General features: G+C 27.4%; 2 protein-coding genes across 2 annotated transcripts; both read right to left on the bottom strand.

Annotated features, from left to right (window-relative positions):
• Positions 1–30: 30 nt before the first annotated feature.
• Positions 31–8,020, bottom strand: LOC127283662 (odorant receptor 4-like). The gene is made up of 7 exons (XM_051308670.1): positions 7,789–8,020; positions 1,995–2,255; positions 1,420–1,912; positions 1,152–1,251; positions 938–1,060; positions 668–823; positions 31–257 (listed from the first exon to the last, which is right to left on the bottom strand). Exons 1-7 carry the CDS (start codon positions 7,802–7,804, stop codon positions 195–197), a joined length of 1,212 nt encoding a protein of 403 aa, XP_051164627.1. The 5' UTR covers positions 7,805–8,020; the 3' UTR covers positions 31–194.
• A 473-nt stretch (positions 8,021–8,493) lies between these two features.
• LOC127283821 (odorant receptor 13a-like) lies at positions 8,494–12,412 on the bottom strand. Its single transcript, XM_051308914.1, has 6 exons — positions 12,399–12,412; positions 11,863–12,101; positions 9,780–10,263; positions 9,557–9,656; positions 8,676–8,831; positions 8,494–8,609 (listed from the first exon to the last, which is right to left on the bottom strand). The coding sequence occupies exons 1-6, from the start codon at positions 12,410–12,412 to the stop codon at positions 8,553–8,555; spliced, it is 1,050 nt and encodes a 349-aa protein (XP_051164871.1). The 3' UTR covers positions 8,494–8,552.
• Positions 12,413–12,594: the final 182 nt, after the last annotated feature.

Here is a 12,594-nt window from a genome sequence, read left to right as displayed (position 1 = left end):
TAATTTTTTTCACATTGTATTTATTTTTTATTTTTTCAATTTTAGTTTTTTTCGACGATATATAAATCTAAATAATACATGAAAAAAATGTAATAAAAGATTTCCAAAATCCTGAAGATTAAGTTTTGTCTGCGATTGAACAATGGACGTACAATTTTAGATTATTTATTTTATTGTTTTGTTATTTATTTCAATTATTTGTGTCTGTTCATCATTGTTAACAAAAGAGAAAGGTAGCCCATGGATGTTTTTAAAATCTGTAATTATTATTTACACTTTTTTTATATATCATAGAAAATGGAGTAATTTCGATCGTATGTGACGCGCCACGATTAATGGTATATCTAAGAGGTAAAAAATTTTAGGTTATGTTTGTGCGTTTTTGATTGAAAATACATAAAAAGTATTAACTATTAATATATCTTAATATCTGGTTTTCATTAGATCCAAAATATTCAATAAAAACTGATTTTGATTTTACATAACTAAAAATTAATTTTTAATCAAGCTAAAATTATCACTAAATATAACCTAAAAATTTTGGCCTCCAAAGTACCCGGAAAAACTCCGTTTAACAAGTTATATTAGAATTAATTTCATTTATTTGAATCAAAAAGTTTTCTTTTTCTCCTGATCTAGAAGCTTATTTTTGTAATTCTATACGTACACTGCCAAACTTTTGCATATTCATTGAAGCAATCTTAGCAGCTGTAAATTTGACGGGTTTTCTGGCACGCTGAATAATTAATAAAAAATTTCTCGACTTTTCTGGCATTAAATTAAACCATTTGCTATCATATGCAGATTCTCCGAGCATTAAACTCTGAAAATAAATAAATTCTAAATTAATTATTTTCAGCAGTGGAAATGTAAAAAAAAAATTATAATTATAGGTATTTGACTTGTTAGTAATTAATAATAAAATAAATATTCTCACCGAATTTTGAAGCTTTTCGGAAACATAACAATATATATAAGAATTTCCCAACATATAAGTAACATAACCCACCATGAAAAATAAATCCATAAGAATTAATTTTGAATTTTCTTGTGTCAAATTCTAAATTAAAAATGTATCAAATAAAATTTTATTAAAAATATATCTTTAATTAATTTTAGTAAGCGTTTAAAATAAAATTGAAATAATTTACACTTATAAATTGATAGCCTTGAAGACAGAATAAAAATGTATGTGATATCAATTGGACAAGTAGTAGAATGCAAAATGTATCCTCTAATAATCCAAGACATCTTTTATATACAGAAGAAATAATTTCTGTTTAAAAATATCTAATTTAAAAATTCAACAACAGTAGAAATTAAAAGAAGAAAAAAAATTTTCTTATTTAAAATAATTTAAAAAAAATTTACATTGTTTTTTTTATATCTTAAAAATAATAATAAAGCAATATTAGAAACCTATTAATATGTTCATGTTTTCGAACAATTTGAGATAATCTTCGATCAAAATTAACATATAATGTCAAGTGACTATTCGTCGTGGTGGCAATATTCGTGAGTTTTAAATGTAATATACGAAATTGTGCCAAATAGTGAAAACCAATTTGAAAAAATAATCCATCAACTCCACAATTGCATATGTTTGCCATAAAAGCAGCTAAATGATCAAAAAAATAAGTGAGTTCAAAAACTGGAAAATAATTATAATCAAATGGAAAATAAGCGTTCATAACAAATATTCGAGTAAGATTTCTATCGCTTCTAAACCAGGCGTCTCTGTTAATGTATGAAATTTGCATAAAACGTGTAACACTTGTTGCAAGTGCCACAAATATATATGTGTCCGATATTTTTTTACTAAAATTTGCATATTCTGTCATAATTTTGTAATCTTCTTTAGTTTCAACATTATCCCAATCAAGGATAATGGAATTAAGTATTGTTTTCATCTCTAAACAAAAATCAAAATTTAGTGTTATAATTAATATTATACCACAAAAAAAGTAATAAATAACAAATTAAAATATACATACTTTGTTTATAATACCATAATGAAATCATTTTTACCAAAGTGACAAACATTAGTAAAAGACCAATCAGTAAAATGTCACTCATTGCATCAATGTCACCCCAAACGATAATTAATTGAATGCTTTGCAATAAAATTACAGCGATAAATAAATAAGATGTCATGGCAAAAAAACGAAAAGTTGCCAATAATTCATTTTTATCCACAGGCCAAATTCCGGCAATTTGAAGTGTAATTCTATTTAACTTCATGAAATACTCAAGAGCTGTAAATAGTGTACAAAAAATATTTTAAAGGAACAAGATTTTTTAAATTTCTAAACATATAGTAGTCAAAATTTCTGAAGTGGATCACTAATTTTTCAATGACAAGATTTTGTCATGACAACGTGTTACTCCGAGGTCTAGGGAGTCTGTCAGAAAAATTGTAGTTCATATCGAAAACTATAAGTAATATTTTCAAGATTTTTGTGTTATTCGATTATTTTAGGTTTAGTTTCGATGCCACAATTAATTGTTTTAAATTTGGAAATGAAATTTTTTATAGCTTGCTATATTCTGCCGTACGAAATAAAAACTTATTTAACTCATATTTTCGTGAAAAAAATGGATTATTTAAAAAAATTATATTAAATAATTGAGTCAAGTGTTTTTTTACACAAGCAAAACTTAGTTAACTCGAGTTAAGGAGTGCTTTCCGAAAAGGTAGGCGAGTTCGAGCCGCCGCTCAGAAGTAAAAACTCATCTAACTCAAGCTGGCACCCGAGGCGGGGGAATACATTATAAAAAAATTGGTTCTGAGTTAAATTTTAATCTGATTGTGATTAATAAAGATTATTTTTATTGTTAAGATGGTAAATAGGTGTATCCTATTAAGTATTTCATTAACTTAATCGTACACAGTAAACATGGTTGTATCTTTTTCTATTGCAACGTTTTGATGCACATAAGTTATATCAAAAAGAGATCGTTTTGTGTATCATTTTTAGAAATGATACACGAAACGGTCTCATTTTTTGATGCAAAAAATTTAATCAATTTATATCAATCATGGCCGAATTGAATCGACTCAAAATTAAACGAATTTTTTTCAGATATTTTGGTAATAGTATAATTGCGGAGACCATTTCACTATTTAATTTGAAAATGAAAATAACAGAAAATCAAAGACAATGTGCAATTCGATAATTAAAAAGTGACAGCTTATAAACATAACCTAAAATGCATGAGAAAAAATTTGTCGATAAAATCAATATAGCCGAGCTTTTTAGAAGGTAGATGGCAGTTTTGCTTTTTATAAAAACGATTCAGAAAAAATTTAAAGAAAGAAAATAGATGAGTGCTGCCATCTACCTTCTAAAAAGCTCGGCTATATTGATTTTATCGACAAATTTTTTCTCATGCATTTTAGGTTATGTTTATAAGCTGTCACTTTTTAATTATCGAATTGCACATTGTCTTTGATTTTCTGTTATTTTCATTTTCAAATTAAATAGTGAAATGGTCTCCGCAATTGTACTATTACCAAAATATCTGAAAAAAAATTCGTTTAATTTTGAGTCGATTCAATTCGGCCATGATTGATATAAATTGATTAAATTTTTTGCATCAAAAAATGAGACCGTTTCGTGTATCATTTCTAAAAATGATACACAAAACGATCTCTTTTTGATATAACTTATGTGCATCAAAACGTTGCAAAGATTTGATGCAATTTTTGGTCTCAATTTGATACTTTTAGGAAAACTGTGTATCTGATGAGATAGAAATTTAATTGACCAACAGTCAAATTTTTATGTACGAAACTCGTACAAATATTTTTCATACATGGTTTCTGAAAAAAGTGGTCCGTTTCTCGCTGCTGGGGTATGATCTAATTTACACCTATTTACCATCTGAACTACTTTATTAAAATTCAAAAACAAAATTACCATCCTCACTAGATTATTTTTATTATTATTAATTTATTTATTATTTTATTATTCATTAATATTTTAAAAATTAGATTTAAATCAACATGTTTCAGTATAGAATTTATTACAATTAAAAATGTGTAAAAGAATTGCACGAGAAAAAACGGTGTTATTAGTAGAAAAACATTGATTATATTTGCTTATAATATTCAAATAACTTACAACAGCTGTTTATAATTACTACAACAGTCTTTATATAATAATTAATTAATTAAACATTTTAAAAGTAGCGAAACTTAAGCGCGTGAGATTCCGAATCAACCTGACGAGAATCCGAAGTTAAACGATGTTGAGTTGAGAAGTTTGCTTTCGAAACACAGGGTCTAGCTCATGCCATTTTTCGAAATAAAAACTCATTTAACTCGAGTTAAGGTTTTCGCTTCGGAACTATGCATGAAATTCGATTACGTTTTTGACAGCAAAAATACTCAACTCGAGTTGACTGAGTTTTTGTTTCTTATCTCATGTTCGAGCTACGATTTTCGGACTCCTTAACTCGAGTTAGCATACTTTTGCTTCCTCGTGGAGGAAGCTATGTAGTCCTTTCGTTTATAAAATTTTTAAAAATGGTGAAAACAAATTTTCCTCTATATAGAAACATGTTATATGAGATCCTGATCAATTGTCCGGATGTATGTATGTATGTGTGTGTGTGTGTGTGTGAATCGTTTTTGTGAACAAGATTTTTAAAAATAACCCAAAAAAAAAATTTTATCGTCTTTTTTCCAAAAATTTTTTTTTAAGGGGACTTTCTGGTTTAGAATTGACAAAAAAGGAAGGTTTTAAAACTTTTATCCTAAGAACAGTATTAAAGAAATTGTAAAAACTATTTTTGGACATTGTAGCACATTGCGTAGAGAAAATTTAAAAAATATGTTTGAGTGTATTTAGTTCAATTTCATAGCTGTAGGTGGCGTCTTCCAAAAGATACCTTTTTTTTGATACGTTAGTTTCCGGGCAACCTGTAATACATAAATTCAACTTCCAAACGGGAATCTCTTCATAAGGATTTATTCTGGGGCCTAAACCTCAAAAACGATTTTTTTTAAAGGTTTTTTTATTTTTTATGTACATTTTTCTCAAAAACTAACAAAAACGCCGTGTTTTTGGGTCAATTTACCTCCATATAAAAACACAGGGGGTAGAAATATGAGTTTTTAGAGGTTTAGGCCCCAGTTTTTTAAATAAAGAATCGAAAATTTTTTGGGATTTCAAAATCGGTTCGGTAGATTTCGAGAAAAGCTCTGTACCAGTTTAAAAAATGAGTTTTCGAGAAAAACGCGTTCAAAGTTTTTATAACATAGTTCATTGAGTCATGAATATCAAACAACTTTTTATTACAACAGAACTTCGTATCCCGCTGTTTTTAGGGTCGCTGATTACGAATTTGATGTCCGTTTTGGAAAATTCAAAATGGCGGATCCAACATGGCGGACGAAAAAATAAAAATTCAACCGGATTTGCTTAAAACTTGCTACTCGGGGGTTTTTGGGGTCGCTGATTATGAATTTGATGTCCGTTTTTGAAAATTCAAAATGGCGGATCCAATATGGCGGACGAAAAAATAAAAAATCAACCGAATTTGCTTAAAACTTGTTACTCGGGGGTTTTTGGGGTCGCTGATTACGAATTTGATGTCAGTTTTTGAAAATACAAAATGGCGGATCTAATATGGCGGACAAAAAAAATAAAAATTGAACCGAATTTGCTTAAAACTTGTTACTCGGGGGTTTTTGGGGTCGCTGATTACGAATTTGATGTTCCTAGAACGATAATGTTTTGTGCCTATATTCATAACTAGCAATCTCAAAAGGCCACAAGTAACCATTTTCAACTAAATTTAATTAATTTCTTAATCTTTGTCCGCCATATTAGATCCGCCATTTTGTATTTTCAAAAACTGACATCAAATTCGTAATCAGCGACCCCAAAAACCCCCGAGTAACAAGTTTAAAGCAAATCCGGTTGAATTTTTATTTTTTCGTCCGCCATATTGGATCCGCCATTTTGTATTTTCAAAAACTGACATCAAATTCGTAATCAGCGACCCCAAAAACCCTCAAGTAACATGTTTCAAGCTAATATCAATAAAAGAGGAACACCAAATATGTAAATAAGATAACTGTAGATTGTTGTTGAAATACATACCGTCATAAATATTGTTATAACTTTTGTTTTTGTACATATTTTTTTAAAAACGTTTTGGGACAGTAATTCTATGATACTATGGAACATTTTTAAGCAAAAAAAAAAAAATCGATTTTTTTGAAATTCTAAACCAGAAAGTCCCCTTAATTGAAAAAATTTTTAAATCGAAAAATTTAAGGTAATATATAATATAGTCGTCTTCTTTATGTCAAGATGAATCGATTGACATATATAAAGTATAGATTTGATTGAAATTTAAAGAATTAAAGAAAGTTAAAAACTCAAAAATTCTCATTTTAGCTAAAAAATGATGTGTTTATTTAAATTCATGTTTATATATGAAATAATTTTATTCCCTGCATTGAAACGAATTGGTTGGTATATATAAAGTATAGATTTGATTTAAAATTTGAGAATTAATAAAAATTGAAAAATTGAAAATTCATATTTTAGCTAAAAAATTTTGTGTTTTTTTAAAATTCAAGTTGATGAATAAAATAATTGTATTTCTTGCATTAAAACGAATCGATTCGTATATATAAAGTTTATGTTACACTCAAAATTAATTAAAATTTTCTTTATTTTTCAAAAAATTTAATTAATTTAAAACATTTTTAACTCGAAATTTTTTAAATCAATAAATTGAATTGGACAAATTCATTGCTTCCTTCACGAGGAAGCGAGTTTTTTGCTTCACACAATGAGGAAGCATAATGTTTATGAAATAAACATAAAGGACCCCCTCCTTGTTTATAACTATTTTTTTGCAATAAATATTTAAATAAAATTTTTTGCTTCCTCGCGGAGGAAGCTATGTAGTCCTTTCGTTTATAAAATTTTTAAAAATGGTGAAAACAAATTTTCCTCTATATAGAAACATGTTATATGAGATCCTGATCAATTGTCCGGATGTATGTATGTGTGTGTATGTGTGTGTATGAGGAAGCGAGTTTTTTGCTTTACACAATGAGGAAGCATAATGTTTATGAAATAAACATATAGGACCCCCTCCTTGTTTTAATAACACCATCAGATGCGTTTTTTTGTTACGAATCCATTGATACCAAAAACTCATTTTTCGCCAAAATATGAATTAACCAAGTTTTTACTTCGTACGGTAGTATTACCGACCGTACAAATAACCGAAAATAATATAAATTATTAGAAATTTAGTAAATAAACTCGTCAAAGTACAAAGACGTTAAGGACATCACTATCGATCATTGAAATTAGAAATCATCAAGGGAAGAGCTTCCTGGTTTAATTTTTATACGTCATATAAATAATTTTATAGTTTTCTTAAATTAAAGTAGGACCACTCATTCAGTATTTCGTTTTGTTCTGACTTTATTCAAATTTTGATTAAATTTTCTCGATTATCATCAATATTCGTGCGATTCGAAAAAATTATAAAATTTTTGACATGACTTTTTAAAATCTCATCATAAAAATGTAGTGGACCACTTCGTAATTTTTAGCCATAAATAAGAATTTTAATTTTAGATTTTTATTTAGAGGTTTTTTGATATATGTATTTTATTCTCGCGTGTAATTGAAAGAAGATAAATGAAAAAAATAAATGTAGAAATATTTTGGTGAAAACTAAAAAATAAATTTAAACACTATATTTATATTTAAAAAATTTTTTTTTTTTGAACTAAAATATAGGTATACACACCATCTTCTCCATGCATTTTTTAAGTGTCGAAGATAACAAAATAACGTGTTGGTTGAAACTAAGAAAAAAAAAAGATTGTTTTACAAAAGTTTCTCTACATTGACGCACATTGACCAGAACGCATGCTCATTTTCATATATAATACTTTATATGCAATATGTATAAAAATCGAAAGTTTCTGGAAACGTATAGTTTTGTTGCTTAATGTCATAAAAATTGCATCCATTCGGCTGAATTTTTATCCACCACTCAGTGACTACAGTTTTTATCGACAATCCTCTTTATTGAAATGCACTTGAATCTTGTTGAAGCGTATTTTTTATTTAACACTTCTGTTGCACGCCAAATTAATTTTGTGCAACCTTGGTGGGGAAAATTCAAGAAAATTTTAGTAAGTGGAAAAAAGGAGTGTCTAAATTTTTAAAAAATTTGATTGGTTTACAAATTCTATTGAAAATTTAAAGAAATAGACAAATGGAGATGGAAAATGGTTTGCAGATGGTTATGTTGAAAAATTTTTAAATATTAAAAACATCATTATTTATTTAATATATAAAATATACATGTAATTTTTATTGGTAATTTAAAAATTACAAATAGATATTCCTGAAAATTTTAAGTTAAAATTTTTACAATCTTTTTTTAGTAGGTATATAATAATTTTTACAAAAGTATATACTTATAACATACACTGTACAGATTAGTGATCAAAATGTTAAGTATGTTTTCATATGAATACTAACTTTTCCAGTTCTCTTTTATTTTTAGGCTTTCTTTAATGTAAGTAGCAGTGACAGATATCCCATTGACGTTTTTAAAATCTGTAATAAAAATAATTTGTAGTGCTAATTAATGTGACATTTCAAATATTTCAAATGTATACTTACGTTACCAAATTTTTCCATATTCATTACATAAAACCTAGCAGCAGTTAATTCCTTTGGTTTTCTACTCCGTAAGATAATAATAATAAGGTTCCTTGCCTTTTTAGGTGGCAAATGAAACCATTTGCATTCGTAAGCAGATTCACCAAGTCTTATACTCTGATGAGTATTAAAAAAAATGATATAAGTCCTATAATCATGTTGAAGTTTACAACGTTTATAATCAACGATTTTTAAAAAAGATATTTTTTTGAATAAAAGCTTTTATAAATTTTTGTGTCATAAATATTTTTTGTAATGCTTGTTAATCATCAACAATTGCAACTACAGGAGACGAATCTGCGTCAAAAAAAAATCTTCTAATTTCATAACTATTTTTTATTTTTTTCCTCTTAAAAAATAATTTGTTTTTTAATCGTTAATCCTAAACGTTGTAAATTTCAACATCAATGAATCATAAAATTTTGTTCTGGATTACTCATTTTAGAAAATGAGTAATGTAGAAAAAAAATATTTATGAATTATTTTGTATTTCATATCACTGTAAAAAAATATATAATTAATATACACATAGACAGTAACATTTAAGATGCTTGAAAATCATCTTAAATACCTAATTAAAAAAATTTTTAATTCTTACAGCATTTTTCAATTTTTCTGCTACATAACAATAGATTAACGAATTTCCCAACATGTAAAAAAGATAAGCAACCATAAAAATTGCATCAAAGAGAACAGTTCCTGAATTTTCATCTGTTAAATACTAATATACAACAAATTACTATTGATTATGTGAAATAAAATAAAACTAATTTTTTTAAGATAAGTTTAAGAAAAATTATTAAATATTTATTCGCATTCACAAATTTTTCATTTACACTTACAAGTATCAATTTATAACCCTGCATGCAGAATAGAACGCTATGAGCCATTAATTGAACCAGTAGCATTATCGAGAATATATCTTGAAGAAGTCCAAGACCTCTTTTAAGTAGAAATATTAACAAAATTATTATCATTATTATGCATAATTTTTATATGCATTATTAATAATATGTTAAAATCGTAAATTGAATAAAAAAGAATTGTTTTAATTTTGAAGAAAACCTGTTAATTTCCTCATGCTTTTCAATAATGTGACGTAATCTTGCATTGAAATCAATTTTTTCATTTTTAATTTCAGTAACAATATTCATAAGTTTCAAGTGTAAAATTTGAAATACAGCAGTAAAATGAAAACCAATTTGAAAAAATAAACTGTCAGTTCCACAATTGCTTAAGTTTCCAAAGAATGCCGCCATATAATCGACAAAAAATGTTATTTCAAAAATTGGACTTGGTTCAATATCATATGGAAAATATGCTTCCATTGATAAATAGTGCGTTGCATTTAATTGATTTTTAAACCAAAAATCTGCATTCATGTATGTTATTTGACAAATACGTGCTGCACTTGCACCCATGGCCATAACAATATAAATAATTGATATTTTCTTGCTAAAATAACCATGTCTTTTCAATATATCGAGTTCCTCTTTTGTTTTTGAATTGTTCCAGTCTTGAATGATACTCGATAGGATTTCTAATAATTCTGAGTAAAAAAAAAAAAAGTAAATTTAGTTTCATGAAAAATATTAAAAATGATAATAATAATAATTATTATTAAGAATTGAGTAATATTTAATATTAATTAATATCCTTTGGGGTATCTTTAGAGATCCTCAAGGGAGAGTTGACGCAAGTCGAGCTGAACTGTGATTGGTAGAGGGTAACCGTAATCGGAAGTTAATCCAAAATTTATTTGATTGGTTCGAAATGAGCGCGGTTGTTTAAAATGGTTTTTATTAAAGGCATTTTAAAAAATCCCGCTCATTTTGACCAATAGTATATCATATTTTTTCATCATTTTCGATTTCGATTACCCGCAAAAGTAGTGGAAGGCGAAACATGCGTCAACTCTCCCTTGAGGATTTCTAGGGTATCTCGTTCTTCATTTAGTACCCCCCAGATGGTGGATAGGAGTATTTCTCATTTATATAGGAGGTACCGAATTAATCCCGAGGCGAATCAAAAATCAGGCAGGTCCAGTTAATTCACAAAGAAACTTTTTTAATTGTAATTCTGGAAATTTTCAAAATAATCCAAAAAACAATTCTGATAATAATTATAATAACCAACGAAGCTATCAAAATAAACAAAACAATTATTAAGAAAATAAAAATAATCCTAACGGAAATGCAAATCGAAATTATTATCAAGGAAATAATCAAAATAAATATCAAGAAAATAATGAACAAGAAAATGAAAGGGTTAATAAACAAGAAAATTTTTAAATTAAGACGTTAAGGCAACGGAAGCACCGAAGATACAGATACCCAAGAAGTAGAAATCCAGGAAGTTCTAGATAAGGAACTTGAAAAGCTAGGATGCAGGAAGGTGACGGTTCTAGGACGCAACCGTCAAAGAATCAATCTCGTGTTTGTAGTAATCAATTCAGATGAAGAGGTCAGACTGAAGAATTTAAATCGTATACAGATTGGTTTTATATGCTGCCCAATTAGGAGACTTATGGTCATCAGATGTTATCGATGTTTCGGTTACGTTCATATACGATGAGACTGTGATGCAGACGACCAATCGGTTACGTGCATTAAATTTGGAAAAGCTGATAATAAGTTCGCAGATAGTAAGAAAATCTACAGCTGCTTTGCTAGTGTACAGTTAGACTGTTAAGTTAGAACCGACCACATCAAAAGTAAAGGAGCATATGAGTCATTAGGTCTGCCCTCGAGGAAGCCAAAAAGTCTCATCTCGCAAGAATAAAGAACAAATAGATCATAAATGTCACGTGAGCGAGATCCCAGGAACCATCACCTACGAAGTTTAAAGATTAACGGTAATTCCAAAGGATGAAGGATTGTCAAGCAAAGGATGTGGTTTTTAGTAGGTTGACCAGGTATCTGCCTTGGATATCAAGGTTTATGCCGATTTCCCACTTCCCTCGTAAAATTAAAAAAATAATACATGAATTAGTTAATAATAATATATTATTATAATGTTAAATACAGAACAATTAATTATGAATAAATAATAATAATTAATTATTAACCAATATTAAAAAATATTTCCTTTAGACATTTTTTTTTTTTATTGTTAATAAAAATGAGTAATTAATTAGAAAAGTACCTACGTTTCTTATAATACCAAAGGGCAATGATTTTCGTCAAACCACATACCACTAGCAATAATGCACAAGTGAGAATTTCACTCATTGCATCCACATCTCCCCATGTGATTATTAATTTAATTGTTTGCAGTAGAATAACACCAATGAATTGATATGCTGCCATTGAAAAAAAGTGAAACGTTGCTAATTGTTCATTTTTCTCTGGATCAGGCCAAACTCCCAAAATTTGAAGACTAATTCGACTTTCATAAATTTCAATTTCATAAAATAATTAAGAGCTACATGAAAATAAAATATCATAAATTAATTGATATTGAAAAAGAAATTTTTTTTTTTATAAAAATAAACATTATGAATCAAAATGACAAATGAGATAAATCGATGGAAAAAAAAATAAATATTAATGAAATAAAAAAATTACCCTCTTTACCATCCATATTATTATATATGTAGATGACTGAATGACAAATTGATGTAAACTGAGAGGCAATTGTTTTAAAAGTTTTTTTTTTTCTTCTTGGACTAGTATACAAATGTACGACGCATGCTTCATCTTCATTTGCAATTCATCTAATGCATTATTTATCAATATTCCTAAGTCGAAAGTTTCAGAATATCATATGATTTTATTATATGTATACATTCTTATGAAAAATGACTTTACGTTATTCTTTACCATCATGCGAAAAGAGAATTATTTTCTTGATTTACAGATGGATAGAAATAAATTCTGTG

This window comes from Leptopilina boulardi, unplaced genomic scaffold (assembly GCF_019393585.1).
Source record: "Leptopilina boulardi isolate dan_hultmark-lab unplaced genomic scaffold, ZJU_Lbou_2.1 LbouV2_310, whole genome shotgun sequence".
NCBI lineage: Eukaryota > Metazoa > Arthropoda > Insecta > Hymenoptera > Figitidae > Leptopilina > Leptopilina boulardi.
The sequence above is the reverse complement of the archived record's forward strand: the minus strand, read 5'-3'. Positions and strand labels throughout refer to the sequence as shown.